At 44.3% G+C, this 19,690-nt stretch overlaps 1 protein-coding gene across 4 annotated transcripts in view; it reads right to left on the reverse strand.

Annotated features, from left to right (window-relative positions):
* Nucleotides 1–833: 833 nt before the first annotated feature.
* The window catches only part of SDCBP (syndecan binding protein), an 81,360-nt gene continuing 62,503 nt past the window's right edge, over nt 834–19,690 (reverse strand). For all 4 annotated transcript variants that reach the window (XM_033933479.1, XM_033933478.1, XM_033933476.1 and 1 more), the window contains exons 8-9: nt 14,987–15,078; nt 834–1,453 (exon numbers count right to left, since the gene is read on the reverse strand). In XM_033933479.1, the coding sequence (XP_033789370.1) occupies nt 1,399–1,453; nt 14,987–15,078 (147 nt within the window). In that variant the 3' untranslated portion in view covers nt 834–1,398. The remainder of the gene's footprint in view (nt 1,454–14,986; nt 15,079–19,690) is intronic.

Raw genomic sequence — 19,690 nt, forward strand, 5'->3', positions numbered from 1 at the left:
TGGGACAAATATGTCCCTTGGTCCTGAAAGGGTTAAAGCATACAGAACCTTTTGTAAATACTAGGGGAATTCTCCATGTGCTGAGTTGGTCATGCGATTCCCCTCTTCACTAGTTAAATTTGACATCACATGTCTAAAGCTAAAGAGCATGCCAAACAAGTCAGGACCCCAGAAAATGGAAAGACTTCAGTGCTCTTGTCTAATTGTTCTGCTCATCCAGCTGCCAAAATACTAACAACCCAAACAAGCTTTTTTTTTTTTTTAATTACACTTCAATTGACACTTTAGTCACTGGCTGGTTCTTCTGGCTGCTTTTTTCTCATTTCCTAAACTGCTGCAGCTTTGTTGTGGATCTAGTAGACTGCTCATGTAGCTGCTAAAATACTGTAAACCTATTCTTTGTCCCAGCAATGCCTTGCTTTTTTCAGCCAATAGATCAAGGTATTATATGGAACATGATTATCAAAGAAGTTATAAAGAAGCCTCAGAAAATATTTCAGCACTAGTGCTTAGAGTCAAAACTCAAACTCCAAAAATACGAGTTACATAGCATAATTTATGGCCTTCTACCCTTGTCAACTCTACTATAGCTGTACCTAAATAAGAATAAGAAAAAAAACAAACTATGAGAAAGAATTTATACAAACAGCTTAACTTCAGAGGATACATCCAATTTGTATGCTCATGACAATGCTAAACAATTTATACCTGTGTAGTAAGTACTAGGCTGTTTCATAAAGCGTTTTCAACTGGGTGAAGTCAAAGATTAAAGACAAAGTAAATTAAACTACTATGTTTAAATCTATAAACAATATATTCAGTCACCACACAGCTGAAGTCTACATTTTTTGTATTAGGTTTTGAACTAGTACAATACTTTAACATTGAGGGACAGTAGAATGCAAGTACAGTACAGAGATAAAACAGCATTTCAGAGTCCAATTACAACATAATTTTGTATCATCACTAACGGAATGATATTAGGCAGATTGTTCCTTCTGTAAACTGGTAGCACAAAATCGCATTGAAATATAAAACGAATATGCTGGAAAAAGCAGAACTAATACAACAGAAAAAGACAAAACTATTCAGTTGAGCTAAAATATAAATAGTGCAGCACTAGAAGACATGTCAGAATTATTCTTGATTTTTTTTTTTTTCATTGCGATGGCTTTACAAAATCTTTTTATGGTTCCAGATTTGTCACAGGCAGAGGATGTAAAACATTACAGCTTACAAAGTATCACTAATATCCTCAGCCATGCAAAATGCTATAATGCAGCATTTAATCTATTCCGGGTTTCAAAAGAGGCTCGCGCATGGCAATGTGAAAGCTGATGCATAAAAAGCAGCCCACATCTGGCTAAGTTCTTGTAGCATCAAAATGCTTTAGCTCATTTACACCTCAGGGATTGCATGATCCATCAGATTCTTCATAATGCTGGAAGCCATCCTAAAATTTGAAGAAAAATATAGTATTCAACAAGTATCACATTCCAAAATGCTATTTAAAATCCAATATGAGCACATCACTTGAAAAGTACTTTTGAAAAATTATTGCATTATAAAAAGTTCCTTACTTGTGGAACCAGTTGCTATTTCAAAAGTATTGTTTTACCCCAAGTCATTCTTGGGTTTGCTGTAGTGTTTAGTTCTGCTTACTGAATATTAATGGAGTGGGCTGTACTGCAACTGTATACGGCTATGTTACTTTGATTATTTGCAATATTTAGGGGGAAGGGATTATCAAAGAGGGTATCATTAAGACAGGTTATTTTAACACAGATCCCGTTTTATACAATGAGATCTAGGGGTAGAGCTGCAATCATTGGGAACGAGTGGATTTTTTTTTTTTTTTTTAAGCTATTACCAGCATTATTCCTGGATATTCAATGCTAGGCCATGTAGACACCAGCACTGAATATCTGGATTTATGTGGCTCTCTCTCTTATGCGGTTAAGTGCAATATTCAAGAAAGCCTAGGAAAGGCACGTGAGATCTGTTAGAGAAAGGAAGAGATAATGGTTACTGCAGATGGGCCATTTGGCCTTTATCTGCCATCATGTTTCTATATTCAGCATTAAACTGCTTAAGTGACACCACAAAGACAGGATGACTTTATACATTCCATGCTGATATTCAGCACTTAACCACAACCATGCTAACGCTGCTCCTGGATGGCCCATAAAATAGCCACCTTTCACTTTAGCGGTCTGGAAATATTCAGTGACACTAACCAGTTAAGTCTCGTAGAAAATGAGCAAATAGATCTGTATAACCGATTTAACAAGTCAGGAGTCATTTCTGCCCTGTCAAATCGCAACCCCTTAGTTACTTATAACTCAGGCTAACAGTAAAATAACCTACGATAGCCTGTTTTGATAACTTCCTCCCTTAATTTGGTTTTCTGTGAGCATATTTAAAAAGGTCAGAGCATACAATTTTCTGTTACATTTCACTGTAAGCATAAGAGAAGGTAGGCACTATTAATGCATTTCCGTTTGTATAGTACTATACATCCTAGATGTGCATTTCCTAAAGCTAATAAAATTCCAATTAAAAAATTAGAAATAAAATACTTTTTATCCCCCAGTGGCTTAGCATCTTTCCTCTGTCTTCTCCAGAAAACGCATCACTTTCCTGGATCCCCCCCCCCACACACACACACCATCATCCACAATATTCTCTCCCTCTATCCTTCCCCTGTGCTATCCAGCATCTCCCTGGACCTCTCTTCTCCAGATTATAATCCAATGTCCCATACCTTCCCACTTTGAATTCCAATTACAATCGGGGCTTTTCAGAAACATATGTATCTCTGCAAGATATGGACTGCAATTCAGTACTGACTCAGTTTTTAAAAGCTATTCACAAACAGCAAAAAGCTTTAAAATATATTCAACTCTCTTCGCATGTGCCATTATCTTCCTTACAATTGAAGGTTGAAAAGACAAATCCATCAATTTTTATATTTAAGATACCCCAAACTCCCAAGGGGAGTTTGTCTTATAAAAATTGTATATTTCTGTAACAAAGGCAACAGGGAACATAAATCCACCAGGGGATATGGAGTTGGAAAACCCCATTTTCTACAAATTTTGGCCAAATCCACACACTAGCTTTTCCTGGGGAAACGAGGATCCATGGAATAACAATTATAAAATTTGGTGTAGTTCTTTTGGAGGAACATCTAATTCCCTTAATCTCTTCATATTACTTTGAAGTAAAATTTATCTCCTTACCTTGATAAAGCAGAGTTATTTAACGTAACAGGTGTTATCTGGGGATAGAAGATATCATCATATGTAGGTGACATCATCCACAAAGCTTGGTATGGACAATGGTAAAAAGTTGATTGCCACTAAATTTTTAGAAACTTCACAACTGCCCGCACCATGCATGTACGAGTGCCTTCCCGCCCAAAGTCAGTTTGCGGTACCTCAGTTCCTTAAGCAAGCTAAGAAGGTGGGAGAGTGGGGAGGTGGGAGAGTTACAAGAATATCTGCCTGCTGACCCCAGATAACACCTGTTACGGTAAGCAACTGTGCTTTACCCTTGGACAAGTAGGCAGCATATTCGCACATGTGGGACTCCTTAGCTTACTGAAATGGGATGGAGGGAGAGTTGACCATTAAAAAGAAAAAATTCTGTAATACCATTGGCTGAAACGACCATTTCATTTGGAATAGGATTCTAGACAGTAGTGAGATGTGAATGTATGAATTGAGAACCAAGTAGCTGCTTTGCAAATTTCATCAATGGGAGTGGACTTAAAGCTACTGATGCTGCCATAGCTTGGATCTTGTGAGCTGTAAAACATCCCTTGAGCTGCAGCATAGCCTGAGCATGGAAGAAGGAAATACAGGCTGCTAACCATGTGGAAATAGTTCTCTTGGTTACAGGCCAGCCCAATCTGTTAGGATCATAAGAACATAAGAATTGCCACTGCTGAGTCAGACCAGTGGTCCATCATGCCCAGCAGTCCGCTCACGCGGTGGCCCTCTGGTCTAAGACCAGTACCCTAACCGAGACTAGCCCTACCAGTGCACGTTCTTGTTCAACAGAAACTTGTCTAACTGTATCTTGAATCCCTGGAGGGTGTTTTCCCCTATAAGAGCCTCTGGAAGGGCGTTCCAGCTTTCTACCACTCTCTGGGTGAAGAAGAACTTCCTTACGTTTGTACGGAATCTATCCCCTTTTAACTTTAGAGAGTGCCCTCTTGTTCTCCCAACCTTGGAGAGGATGAGCAACCTGTCCTTATCTACTAAGTCTATCCCCTTTAGTACCTTGAATGTTTCGATCATATCCCCTCTCAATCTCCTCTGTTCGAGAGAGAAGAGGCCCAGTTTCTCTAATCTTTCGCTGTATGGAAGCTCCTCCAGCCCCTTAACCATCTTAGTCGCTCTTCTCTGGACCCTTTCGAGTACCGTATTTTCTCGCATATAACGCGCGCGTTATACGTGGTTTTTACGTACCGCGCATACCCTTGCAAGTTATACGCGTGAGCGTGTTATACAAATTTTTTTTTACATAGTTCCCCCCCTCCCCGATTCACCCCCCCCCCGGCAGGACCGCTCGCACCCCCACCCCGAAGGACCGCTCGCACGCACTCCCACCCGCACCCCCACCCTGAAGGACCGCTCGCACCCCCACAGCCTCCTGACCCCCCCCCCCAATCATGTAGAAGCTCCTACCGATGTCCTGCTGCTTCCTCTTGGCGGTCCCGACACCCGACACGATCGGGGCAAGAGGGAGCTCAAGCCCTCTTGCCCCCCCCGATTCCCCGACACGATTGGGGCAAAAGGGAGCCCAAGCCCTTTTGCCCCGACTCCCCGACAATATCGGGCCAGGAGGGAGCCCAAGTCCTCCTGGCCCTGGCGACCCCCCCCCCCCCCCCCGCTAGTTGTTCGGGCCAGGAGGGAGCCCAAACCCTCCTGGCCACGGCGACCCCCTACCCCCACCCCGCACTACATTACGGGCAGGAGGGATCCCAGGCCCTCCTGCCCTCGACGCAAACCCCCCCCCCCCAACATCCGCCCCCCCCCCCAAGAACCTCCGACCGCCCCCCAGCCGACCCGCGACCCCCCTGGCCGACCCCCACGACACCCCCACCCCCCTTCCCCGTACCTTTGTGTAGTTGGCCGGACAGACGGGAGTCAAACTCGCCTGTCCGGCAGGCAGCCAACAACGGAATGAGGCCGGATTGGCCAATCCGTCCCAAAGCTCCGCCTACTGGTGGGGCCTAAGGCGCCTGGGCCAATCAGAATAGGCCCGGGAGCCTTAGGTCCCACCTGGGGGCGGGGCCTGAGGCACAGGGGCCCAACCCGACTATGTGCCCAAGGTCCATGTGCCGCGACATGTGCCTGACCATGTGCCGCGACTTAGCCTATGTTTTAGATTTCAGCCCCTTATGTGATTGACACCTCCTGGTGTAGAGCTATATCTCCAGGATGAGAATGAGGCTTTGGGAAAAAAATCTAGAAGCACAATGGATTGATTCAGGTGAAATTGCTTGACTACTTTTAGAAGGAATTTAGGATGGGCCCTGAGAATCACCTTGTCATGATGAAATACTGTGAACAGTGGGTCGAAAACCAATGCCCGACATTCACTCACTCGACAAGCAGAAGTGAAAGAGATAAAGACCACCACTTTCCAAGTGAGAAACTTATGATAAGTAGATGCCAGTGGTTCAAGTGGCAGCTTCACCAGACTGGTGAGGACTACATTAAGATCCCAGACAACTGGAGGTGGCTTGTGTAGAGGTTTAGAGTTGAAAAGGCCTTTCATAAACCGGAAAACAAGCGGATGAGCAGCCAGAGATTTATTGTTGACAGGAGCATGGAAAGAACTAATAGCACTGAGGTTAACTCTGATCGAAGTAGTCGTCTTAAGTCCAGAACTTAAATGGAAAATGGAGAAGATAGTCCAATACTGAAGGAAAAGAGGAGGAGGAAGAATCTTGGTCATGGAGATTACACCACAAATTGAAGTGTGTCCACTTATGTTGATAGCATTGCTGAGTAAGTGGTTTTCTGAAAGCAGCTATAATGGCTTGTATAGAGTCCCTTTCCCTTTCCCGGAGGTCTGGCATCTTTCCTTTTAGCCCGAGATTTGGCCCTCTGTTCCTTCCATCCTGGCTTCCCGGTCTCGCATTAAAGCAGCCTGCAGAGGATTGCCGGTCAGCTGTAGAAGTCAGACCAAGAGGTACCAAGCTGTTAGGTGCAGAGATTGCAGATTGGAATATAAAAGAGATCCTTGATTCTGAGTGAGCAGAGATGGAAAGATCTGTAAAGGGATTAGATCCTTGTCACTCAGCTAAGTAGAAGGTTGTCTGGGCTACTGAGGAACTATGAGGATCATGGTGCCTATGCGGATCAGTGACTGAAATAAGGTGCCGCCACTGACAGTACTTTTTGAAACCGCTTGAAGGTTTAGACAAGGATGGAAAGATCTTGGCAGCGAGGTCAAAAGACTCGATGCTGAGAATGAAAATACTGCCAAAGTGGAAAAGATACAAAAAAAAGACAAAAATATATATTTTTAAATTTATATAAACTAAAGAACACTAAATAAGAAAGAAAAAGGCATAGGGCAAAAAATTTGGAAAAGACGTTGATGGGAAGGCAACACGCTTTGGTCAAAGTCTATAAAAATAGCACCTCTTCGCTCTTTGGAAAACGAAGAACCAAGGTATCAAGAGCCGGGCAGGCACTCGTGCTTGCAGTGTGGGCAGTCACGATTCATTTTTACCAATGTCCATACCGGGCTCCATGGATGATGTCACCCACATGTGAGAATATGCTGTCTGTCTAAGGATAATATTTTTTCCAGGAGATAGGTGTATCATTCTAGGCAAGCGGGTTATCTCCCCATGGCCGCAAGCTATCCACAGAAGGAATCCACTCCAGATTTTTTTCTATGTTCCTCCTACTTCACTGTGAGCTCTACTGTCACCTGCAGTTAGTACCCAAGCATGCTAGAGCTCCAATCGATTATGTGAAGAAGGACGAAGAGGGGACACCCCAACAATACAACTGTTCTACTTTAACGAACACTGTAACATGTAATGAACTAGCAATAGCCAACAGAAGCATCAAAACAGCTGAAGATGAAAAATATATCAGACAATATCCTTCAGGGCTTAAAGGGCTGACTGGCATCCAAGATACAACTTAGAGAAGCATATACAGAATGAAACAGTAGGCAGGCACAGGACAGGGCGGGAGTCTAGAATGGCATACCTATCTACTGGAAAATATATCATCAAGGTAAGGACAATCTTTTTCCAGTGCATTAGGTGTGTCATTCTAGGCAAACGGGACATACAAAAGCAGTCCCAGTAATCTAGGGCAAGCTGACAGCACTGGCCCTTAACATGGAGTAACCAAAGGCAGAGTATTCCTTTTGCAACAATGTTCACCGTGTAAAACTTTGCAAAAGTGTGTAGCATGGACCAAGTTGCTGCTGTAAAAATGTCATCTGGAGGGACTGCACTAGCTGCAGCCCACGATGAAGCTACACTTCTAGTCAAATGTGTCTCAACAGACACAGGGAACTGTATCCCATAGACAATGTAGACTGACGAAATGGCCTTACGGATCCAACTGGATATCGTGGCCTTGGAAGCAGGCACACCTCACTAAGATGAATGAATCAGCACAAACAGATGGTCAGAGAGCCTAAACTCGAACCATTTGCCTCACGTTCAACTTGAAAAAAATGTGGTCGTTTCTTAGAACCTGTAGGTTGGATACAGGCAAACTGAACTCCTAATTCACATGAAATGCTGACACCACCTTTGGCAGAGCGGAAGGAACAGTATGCAGGGAGACTCCAATCTCCGCAATTCTGAGGAAAGACATCTGACAAAAAAGAGCCTGGAGCTCTGAAAAGCACCGCGCTGATGACACTGCTACCAGAAAACCACCCTAAGCATCTAAGTCCAAGAGGGACGCTTATTCCAAAGGCTCAAACGGAGCCTTGGTGAGGCCTCCGAGAACCACATTGAGGTCCAACAAAGGGAAAAGTGTTTTGATAGGTTGTCAAATTCAAAAGCAACCTTCAGAAATCTTGCGATGTCTGGAACAAGAGAGTCCAGTGACTTGGACTCAAAGTGAAGCCACAGAGACACCACTGTCAAGGCCCACTTGAAGAAAGGCCAACATTACCGAAATCAGAGTAGAGAACAGCTCTGCATGTTCTTGTGTGCACCAATACTGGAAAGTCCTCCATGCCTTAGCACAGGTAGAGACTGTAATCGCCTTCTTAAACTGAATGCTTACAGCATGGCTGAATATCCTTTGCACTCTAACACTTCGCGTTCAATAGCCATGCCGTAAGAACAAACAATCCAGATCTGCCATGCATATAAATATAAAACTTTTCTGGATAGAACTTTCGCATACCAAGCAAACAAAACAACAACACTGGCTAGACAACTACATTAATAAAGCTAGACTGACCTACAATGCTTTTAGAAAACTCATAAAAACTGCCTTATTCGACAAATAAATCACCTAAACAGAATCTTCTCCAAACACTTCTTTTCTTTTCTCCTTCCCAATATACCCCCCTCCCCTCCACCCACCTCTGAAATCCTAATCTAACCCCTCCCCCCCCCTCACCTCTGAAATCCTAATCAAACCGTATTTTGCAATTCGGGACATGTCTTCTAATATGTCTCCCTGAAATCTCTTAAACTATATATTGTAATTTTCAATGTATTTTTTTGTTAATTCACAACCTTTTTCCTAACAGGTCCTCTCGAAAATGTCTTAGCGCACTGTGCACTATATACTGTATACTTTTGCATTCTTAAAGTTTGATGTACTCTGTATCTCCTCGGACTATATGCATATTGTAATTCGCTGAATGTCCAGTCACAAGATTGTTGCAGTATAGAAACATAGAAATTGACGGCAGAAAAAGGCCATAGCCCATCGAGTCTGCCCATACCAATGACCCACTCCCTGATTCTTACTCACCTGTAGATCCCACATGAATATCCCATTTTCTCTTAAAATCTGACACGCTGTTGGCCTCAATCACCTGCTGAGGCAGCTCGTTCCAATGATCGACCACCCTTTCGGTGAAGAAGTACTTCCTAGCATCACCTTGAAATTTCCCTCCCCTGATTTTCAGCGAGTGTCCTCTGGTTACCGAGGGCCCTGTAAGACTGAAGATATCATCTTTCACCTCTATATGCACCGTGATATACTTAAAGGTCTCAATCATGTCCCCCCTCTCTCTTCGCTCCTCCATTGAGTACATCCGCAGTTTTTTTAACCTTTCTTCATACGTGAGATCCCTGAGCCCCAAGACCATCCTGGTAGCCATTTGCTGAACCGACTCAATTCTCAACACATCTTTCCGGTAGTGTGGTCTCCAGAATTGAACACAATACAGAATTGAACACAATATAGAAAAATAAAGTTATTATTAGACAGTGAGCAAGCAGGTCTGGATACATCTGCAACCTGAGCCCGAGGCCTGTGCAAAGACACAGCAGATCTGCAGGCTATAGCCTGCGAGGCTAATCTGGAACCAGCGGAATGACTCTTCCTTGATGAGCCACAATTCATCGAATGACTCAGCCTATCAGGAAGGAAAGACATACAACAGGTGGTCTTGTGGCCACAGTTGGACTAGAGTATATAGACCTTCACTTTGAGCTTCAACTGAAGAAACAGTCTGCCTTCTTGTTTCTCCCAGTCACCATGAGGTTGAACTGGTGACGACAATGTACAATGGTGTACAATGGTCTGAAACACTGTTGGAGACAGCATCCATTCACCCGGATCCAAGGTCTATCTGCTGAAAAAAAAAAAAAAAAACTGCTTGAACACTGCCAGCAACATGCACCGCTGAAAGCAGCTGAAGATGACGCTCTGCCCAGCGGAGGCTTAGGCGGGCTTCCAAACCTAGAAATGCACCCTCAAAGCTTCCCTGACAAATGCCATATGCCACCACTGTGGCAATGATGGAGAAGACTCTGACCGCTTGTCCTTCTAGAGTCTTCTGCAACCACAGCAGAGCCTAACAAATGGCCTGCAGGTTCATCTGGTTGACTGACTTATTTCCTCTGTGAAGGCGTCCAAAGCCATTGAAATCTGTTAGCAGCTACAATGGGCTCCCTCAATCCTGGAAATTGGCATCTGTTACATTCACCCAAGAAGCCATCCACAGAGGCATGTTTCTGGAGAAAGGCTGAGGAAGCCATCACCTCATGCTGGCTCAGGCCTCAACCATCCAAAGTGAACCTGTCTGTAGCACATCTGTCTGTGGAGACCAGCATGAGAGCAATGTGTGTTGGAAATGTCACATGTGAGCTCTCGTCCAAAGCACATCTACTGTTAGAGCCATGGATCCCAGGTCGACGGAGCAGATCTGTGCAGGAGACAGGAAATCAGAGCACAACTTCCGCATGTATGACTCTGGAAGACAGATGGGGCCAGATTCCCAGATTCCAGGGATTAATTCAGCATCAAATCACTCTTTCTGAATTCATAATCCAACCTAGATCCTCCAGGACTCGGATCACTTGAGTCACTGTGTGTTGCCCCTTGGAGAGCTAGGGGGCTCAGATCAGCCAGTCGACCAGATAGGGATGCACTTGCAGACCCTGCCTATGCAAGCAAGCTACCACCATCACTTAAGTGACGTGCGAAGAGCTGTTGCCAGGTCAAATGGCAGAGTTGAAAATTGATCATGATTTTCCAGAACATGAATCCTGAGAAATCTCCTGTGGTCTGGAAAACAGGAATATATGCAAGTATGCCTCTGTCAGATCTAGAGGCTAGGAACTCTCCCAGGGCTCCCGCCACTATGACTGATTAAACTGCTTCCTTGCGAAAGTGCTGCATTCACTTGAGAAAAGTCCAGGATGGTTCTCTAATGGTCAGAGCCTTTCTTTGGCACGACAAAGTATATGGAGTATCTATCTGCCTGAACCCGTGTTTGGACAGCACCGGCTCAATGGCCTGAATATCAAGCAACCTTCTCATAGTGGCCAGAACTATGGCTGCCCCACTGGAGAGTCCACAAACCAATCCATCAGAGGTCAGGCAAATTCCAGCTTGTATCCGGACCAAATGATGTCCAGAACCCACTGGTCAGACGAAATCTGAATCCAGGCCTGCAGAACACAGAGTCTGCCTTGATGTATAAAAAGGGACCTTTCGGCCTGACACCATTGCAACTTCTTGGTAGAAGAGCTCAGGAAGCGGAGGACTGGATCCCGAGACCTCTGCCTATATCTCTAGTAGAATCTCTGACATGGAACTGGAATACTGGTGAGTGCCTGGAGCCATGAAAATTAGAGCACCCTGAGCTTCTAAGGCAGGGGTGTCAAAGTCCCTCCTCGAGGGCCGGAATCCAGTCGGGTTTTCAGGATTTCCCCAATGAATATGCCTGAGATCTATTTGCATGCACTGCTTTCAATACATATTCATTGGGGAAATCCTGAAAACCCGACTGGATTGTGGCCCTTGAGGACCGACTTTGACACCTGTGCTCTAAGGTTCTGGATCTACTAACAGCCAGGGTATTGGGGTGATGGTCCACCACAGAATTCATGAGATCCGCCAGGTGTTTAGCAAATAACTGCCCCTTAAAAGGTAGTCTGGAAATTGAAGCTTTAGAGGTGGAATCGCCAGCCCATTGTTTGCTCCAGAGCATTCTATGAGTAGAAATGAAATAACCTGACGCTTTAGGCTGCATGCCAAAGGCTGCTGTAGAGGCAGCTATGACTCCCAAGGCCACTGCCTTAAGTCTCCTGAGAACTACATCCCCACAGTCTTGCACATATTTGAGCACCACTCCGTCTGTGCTCGAAAGGGAGGTGTGCTTTGTGACCTGAGCAACAAAGGAATCCACTCTGGGCTGATTAATAAGTTGCCAACACTCCTCTGCCATAGAACACAGATGGGACATGGCTCTTACTACTTGAGTCCCACCGGAGAATCCCACTGCTCTGAAATCAGGATGTTAATGGCAGGATGCCAGGGAAAGGCAGCGGACCAAGGTCTCGCTTCACACATGAAAGGAGTAAGTAGAATGAGCTGGCTGAGTGCCTAAATCAAACTCATGCCGAGACTCCAAAATAAGCTCAGAACTGTGGGATGGCTCTAAAGCCCAGACAGGATTCATAGAGCTGATGTACATTCCCAGGTCCCCAGCCATAGGAAGAGCATCCCCTATAAATAAGGGATCTGCATCTCCTGGAGAGAGGTCCTCTAAGAACTGAACAGCGGCAGACTAGGAAGACCAAGTGCCCTGTGAGGCAACGCCATGAGGAGACAAGTCATAGGAGCCGGAAGACTGCAGAAGAAGCACAATTCTCATGAAAGGCTTTCTACAAACATTTTAGAAAGTCCAAGAAGATCTCTGGCCCATAGAGTTTGGAGTCACCCTCAGATGACTTTAGCTTGCGCTACACAGGCTATGGGGCATCCATGTTCTGACGTGCAGAACGGACCAATTCCAAGCCCCGAAAATAGAAAAAGCCACCCCAATAGGCTGGCCACCCTTTTAGACACCTGTCTGATCAGAGGAGAGGCTAAGCTGGTCATTCCTGCCTCTTCGGTCCGTGCCACAAAACCTCTCCAGAGGTGCCAAATTTGCGCATTACTGGCAAGGATTTGTGGTAGCAGAGCCCAAGGACTCCATCCCAACTAGTTTTGAGGAAAAAATTGCAGTTTTGGAAGTGCAGGGAAGTTCTGGAAAAAAAAAATTGCTAAAAATCCAAGATGGCCGCTGTTAAGAAATTCACGTCTAAAAATGCTAACGCACATTAACCAAAACAAAAAACAACTAAATTAGGATTTTCTAGGTGGGGGGAAGGGGGACACAAGGAAACATGCAGAAACTCCTGAAAACCTGAAATTTAGACCTCCCCTGACCTCATAGGCTGTAATAGCCTTATTCACTGTGCTGAACAAGTGCTGCAACCTGCCTCAGCTCTTTACAGTAGCTGGAAAGGAGAAGAATCACTACCTCAAGCTGAGAATGCCTCTTCAACGCTGATCTTCAGGCTGCTAGCCAGGCATGGAGCCTGACCGTAACCCCACACCCTTAGACTGATGGATGTGCGTACAGAAGAATGAAGGTGAAAAATGCAGCCGGACACCCTGTGAGACACCGCTGAGCCTTTTAAGAGTGCCCCACAGCCTGCGCTCAAACCCCTACTAAGCAGTAGGTGAGCAATAAATGTGAGGATGGCCCACAAGCTCAATACTTGTACAGGCTGGCTAACAGGTACCACCAGAGACTGGCCTGTCAGCTGCAGGCTGGAGTCTGCTTTTTCTCTATACAGGCAGAACCAAAACCAAGGTGAAAGATAAGAGCACAGAAAACTCTGAATAAAGGTCGAACACACCAAAGAAAATAAGAGAGCAGAATAGAAACACTCCTTCTGGCTCGCATATAGAAGGGAAAATTGCAGGTTGCAGTAGAGCTCACAGTGAATTAGGAGAGAGACAGAAAAAATCCCAAGTGGATTCTTTCTGAAGATGGCTTGCGGCCATGGGGAGATAACCTGCTTGTGATAAACAGATTAGAATAAATGCCCAAAAAATAGGCAAAGAAGGTTTTAATAACTGGCATTTTGATGTTACACAGCCTGAAAAACGCCTATTTTCAGTATTTAATAAATGCTCAGAGATTTGGAGCCCTTCCCTTCCTTCAGTACTCACCACCCAATCCATGTTGGGACCCTCTGAGACCTTTTGAGATAGGTTTTTGTTTGGGTTATTTTTCAAGAAAAAAAAGAATCAAACTATTCATATATTATAAGCAAGAAATTTATTAAGAAAATCATAAAAAACTATCGTACATATATGCGGTGATTGGGTGGTGAGTCGTCAAAAGGGATTTTATCCCCAGAAGGGCTCAGTCTCTGAGCATATGTTAAATACTGAAAATAGGCATTTTTCAAGCGTTTTATTTCTTGTTTGGGAATCATTTAAGTATGGTTACATTTTCTTTTGATTCCTGCTAATTACAACAGATATTCCCTGGCACCTATATTGTTTATCTTGATGTTAAAGCCAGGAATAGCCAACTACCGTGTTTCCCCGAAAATAAGACCTATCCCTAAAATAAGCCCTAGCACGATTTTCAGGCTAGGTCTTAATATAAGCCCTACCACCAAACTAAGTTCTAGTCCCGGGATTCACCGGCAGTTTCCCTTCCTGCCCATCCCTTGTGCACAGGACCATTGAGAGAGCACCCCCTCCCCCCAGCCAAATCCCCATCCTTCCCTCCCTCCCATCGGAACCAGGCCACGAGCCCTACTTACCTCCCTAAACAGCATCAGGCCGACAGCACTCTAACAGGCTGCTTTGGCCTTGTCCTCCCGTGAACTCTGCCGCATTACTGATGACATCATCAGTAACGCAGCAGGGTGAATTCACGAGCGGATGAGGCCAAAGCAGCTTGTTAAGAGTGCTGACGGTCCAATGCTGCTTAAGGAGGTAAGTGCAGCTAGGTTCCGATAGGAGGGAGGGAAAGATGGGGATTCGGCTGCGGGTGCTCGGGGGTGCTTGCTCAAGGGTCCTGCTGCACAAGGGATAGGAGGGAAGGGAAGCTGGGCAAGGGTCCTACTGCACGAAGGAGGGGAGGAAAGATGCTGCACATGTGGGGGAGAGAAAGGAAAGAGGAAGAATTGGGGTGAAGGAGAGGAAGGGAAAGATGATCATGTACATACCCCGAAAATAAGATCTAGTGCCTTTTTTGGGGCCTAAAATTAATATAAGACACTGTCTTATTTTCAGGGAAACACGGTAGTTTCAAGAGTGCTGCAAACAGACCTGGGTTTCACAGTAGCCAAAACATGTAGATTACCCTCATCTTTTGACTCATCTGCAACCTTCAAGGATTGGAGCTGGGCTTTTCTACTTTAAGAAAACAAACTGCAATAATATCTCAAATAATAGGCACTAGTTCACTATCTTGTATTGTCCCTGCTACTTCCACTACAGCATACCTTTTTATCATGTGGTCATAGATGTAGGAAGGCATAATTGTAATGGTCACCACACCTCCAGTTGTTGCCAGAATGTCAGCAATTTGAGAGTCCTGTTATGAGGAAGAAATAAATTCTCATTTTTCTTAGTCAGTTGCTTTGCATCATTAAAATAATCATTTCTCTCAGAGGCGTAAATATTTTTAAATAACTGATATTAGTCAAAAATGTTTAGGATCCAAGAAACACTAGTCACTCAATTTTCAAACTATCATTTTGTTTAAGTCTCTATGGCCCTCTTTTATCAAGCTGTGGTAGTGAGTGCCGTACGATAAATACACCGAAGCTCATTTGATCCCTATGGGCATCAGTGCATTTACCAAGTCGGCCACAATATTTGGCTTTTAGTCATCAGATGCTTTGATTTTAGGATTTTTATCCATCAATATCGTTTTAGAATTCCAAATGACTATTGTATTAAGAAAACCAGAATTTCTTTTCCTAAGACATATGCTTATATTTTAGTGATAGATTTTTGAACTGTAGTTCAACCACCACCTCTAATGCTCAATTACATTAGTACTAGAAATGGATTAGAAACTTATTTTCCCTTCAGTCTATCATCTATGGGACTAAGCTGTACAAGGTGCTAATTTTTCTAGCATTAAATCTCAGGTGCCAATTTCTGGACCATTCTTATAGCTTAGCTAGATCTTCCTCATGCTATCCATACCAGCAGGGATGTCTACCCTATTTACAGAGTTTTGTATCTTCTGCAAGAGGCAAATCTTACCTGAAAGCCCTTCTGCAAAATCACTCACAAAGAGTTTGAAAAGACCCGGGCCAAGGACCGATCCCTGGAATATACCCCGGTAACATTCTTTTCCTCTAAGTAAACTTCATTTTACCAATACCTAGTACAGTTTCAAGTTTATTAGTGCTTGATCTACCACCTATTGAAGACTAAAAAGTGTACAATAATTTTAAACAAATGGGGTAGAGAAGTAATAATAGAAGGGGACTGTAAAAAGGAAATGAAGAGGCATATACAATAAGTAGGAAAAAGGAGAAGGGAAAGGGGAAGAGCTATCATCTTAAAATCAGAAGTCAGAATCTTTGGGGTACAGTTAAGAGGCAGCCCCTGAAGGTTGCTTGAATTTGTGAGTTGGGGGGAGAAATCAATGCGAGTCTTATCTGTAACAACTACACTGTCTTCATAGATTAATATGCCAAGTCTTGTCACAGTGGTTCACAACATAACATAAATCTGGATCACTGCAATGTACTTTATATTGGTGTGCGACTACAAAGAGTTTGCACTAGCTCCAATTGATTCAGAATGCCGCAACATGCCTCATTCCTGAAAACCCTTCACAAGCTACAGGGCTAAATTTAAACCTATGCCCAATCTTCAAGGGCCTTAAAGGACATGGGCCAGAGTACTTGAAAGAAACACCTCAAAGGTCACAAAGGCCCTCCCAAGGAATATCTCTATCACATCCTCTACAAAAGAAATGATATGATGTGATATCCAGCAGTGAACTTTCTCTGGAATAACCCCAAGGGGGGCTTCTCTACTCTCTCTACTTCAAAAAGAAAGCATCAACTAGCTAGCTAGTCATACAAAAGGACTAAACAATGGCTACTATGGTGGTCAAAAAACCCCACAAAAAACAAGTTTATGGGACATGATCTCTACAAGTCTATTTGTTCTATGTCTGGCTGTGTTACAGCTGAAAATAGACTTGTTTGCCTGATGATTCATTATGCATTGTTCAATGATGACAGGTAACTAATGTCATTTTTCCACAGTACATACAAAATGTTTTGTTATGTGTGAATGCTGAACTGTAGCCTTACATTCAGTCAATATTCATCAGTGTGGCTTTGGAGCAAAATGGATAAGTTATCTGTGCTGAGCAACAAGGTGAAGGAGGAGCTATTTCTGCTCCTCATTCTTTGTGAGACTTGAATTATACTAATAATTATAAATTTCTATGGTGCTACCAGTCAATACTGCTGCATTAAGACATAACATAAGAAGAGCCATAGTTTGTCAGACCAATGGTCCATCTAGCCCAGAATCCTGTTTCCACAGTGGTCAATCCAGGTCACAAATACCTGGCAAAAATCCAACTACACTTTTCCCTCTGAATCTGCAGTTTCAGTATCCGGATTCGGTTATTTGCAATTATTTTATTTTTTTTTAAGAGCAATTTTAATTTTTTGGGCTATTTTTAAGCCCTCTGAGACTCCCCAGAACCTTACCTGGTGGTCTAGTGGGCTTTCGGAGCAGGAGCAATCTTCCTACGCTCCTGCCCCGTGCAGATCATCTATAGCAAATGGCTGCCGTGAGCTCCCGCAGTCTCTCGAGGGAGCTCAGGGCAGCCATTTCCTATGAGTGATCTACACGGGGCAGGAGTGTAGGAAGATTGCTCCTGCCCCGAAAGCCCACTAGACCACCAGGTAAGGTTCTGGGGAGTCTCAGAGGGCTATATAGTTTGTGAAAACTGGTATGACTTAAGAATACAGACTGCTAAGAATTTAAGTCATTATAGTCATGAAAGACGGAAGATATATGCATCTGTCTCCGGACAAACATGACTAAGGGCTCCTTTTACTAAGGTGCGCTAGCGTTTTTAGTGCGCGCTGCCCCCCGCGCTATGTGTAAAAACTAACGCCAGCTCAATGGTAGCGTTAGCATCTAGCGTGCGGGACAATGCAGCGCGCGCTAAAACCGCTAGCACAGCTTAGTAAAAGGAGCCCTTAGTCACGTGAAACAGCCTTTCCAGAAGCAGCTTTTTTTTTTTTTTTAATTCTTTATTCATTTATAATTTACAAGTGTACAATAAATAACAAACATGTAAGATACAGCATCACTTGAAAATCAGCAATCTTTCAACAAGAAAATTTAATCCTCCCCCCTCCCATATCACTTTTCCAACAAAATAGATATACCACATAAATATAATATCTTATCATTAGAATATATTGTTAATAAAAACCCACCCCCCATACCACAATAAAAAATTAAAACTTGGGAAAATTATTCTTTATAATCTAATATAATAAAATGCAAGGCCGCGCATGCGCACTAAAAAAATCGTGTTCCCTGATCCTGTCGCAGAAACACGAGTGCGCATGTGCGCGTTTTACGTCACCACCTACTCTCCACCTCGCGCTGATCTGTCGCGTTGTGGCACATGTGCTAGATGGCGAGGAGTGAGGAGTTGGTACTTAGGGGAAGGAGAGCAGGCCCAGGAGAGCGAAAAAAAGAGGCGATCGCGAGCTTTTCCCGCCCCTCTCCACCTTCGGGAAGGGATCGGGACTTTGGAGAACCGCATTGTCTGCTGCCCACCCCTTCCCGACGTCTTCCTATTTACCAGTGCACCTTGCAGTCAGTCTTCCCGATCGGCTCCAGAAGCCCGCTCCGCTCCTCCAACAGCACAAGGCCCCGAGCCCGAGTCGGTGACGAAACAACCAAAATTAACACTTCCGGGGTAGGCAGATAGCGCGGTAAGGGTGAGCCGCACCTGCGTCAGAGAAGGCTTCCGACGCAGGCGGCGGTCGTTAGAGGAGCCGCTGGGAGACGGACAGAATGCGCGAAGGGGATAGGGCACAAAAAGACTACGCCCCTAAGTTTTTAAAGTCATGAAATGCCGTCGGCCATAAAGTATGCAAGCGGCATACTTCACGACCAACGGCTTTTCAACCCCCCCCAGCACCGCCGCCGCTGAACATTTGAAAACCCTCCACTCCCACCAGCATTGCCGGCTGCGGTTAAGGCCTGGCTTCTTCGGGCAGCAGCAGTGTTTAAAATTCACTGCTGTTGCCGGCTTCAGCCCTTCCTCTCTGGCGGGTCCTGCCTACTTCCTGTTTTCATGAACACAGGACCCGCCAGAGAGGAAGGGCTAAAGCCATGGCTTGCAGATATGTGAAGACAATGCTGAAGTGAAAAAGATATAAAAAAAATAGTTTGTCCAAGGGTATGAGTTGAGAGATAGAGAGAGAGAGAGAGAGAGAACTAGGAGGAATTACTAATCCAAGCAAGTAGAGAGAGGGAGACAGACAATGAATGGAAGTGTGGGGGAGAGGAGGGACAGCTGCTGAATGGAAATCTGAGGGATAGGGGGAGCAGACTTGGAAGGAAATGGGGAGGAGAAAGAAAAAAAGGCACATGTGAGGGAAAAGAATAGAGTTAGAAATAAAGATAGACAGACAGGGGGCCAGGGAGAAAGACCGAAAGAATTACAGACAGCGTCCAAGGAGAGAAAGAAAAAAAAAAAAAGACAGACATTACTCTAACACCCATTAATGTAACAGGCTGACGGGGGTAACAAGAAGGGAGCCCTACTGCTGGACAGGGGAAGAGAGGAACAGGTGCTGCTGGGCAGGGGGGAGGTAAAATGAAGGGAGAAGGGCTGGACAGTCAAGGAAAGAGACACAGAAAGAAAGACAGACAGCAGGAGGAAGAGAGACAGAAAGAAAGCAGCCAAGAAGAGAAAATGAATAAAAGAAACACAAAGACACACATCTATTCTAGCACCCGTTAATGTAACAGGCCTAAAGACTAGTAACTTATAAATGGCCCCCACACATCCAATAACCAAGTTCATTTTTTATTACAAAGGGTGTTAGAAAATCATGGATTAAACTAACTAGACACAATTCATTAACTCAATTCTGATTTGGACTCATGACACGAAAATTGACCAGTCTCAACAT

This window comes from Geotrypetes seraphini, chromosome 2 (assembly GCF_902459505.1).
Source record: "Geotrypetes seraphini chromosome 2, aGeoSer1.1, whole genome shotgun sequence".
Classification (NCBI taxonomy): Eukaryota; Metazoa; Chordata; class Amphibia; order Gymnophiona; family Dermophiidae; genus Geotrypetes; species Geotrypetes seraphini.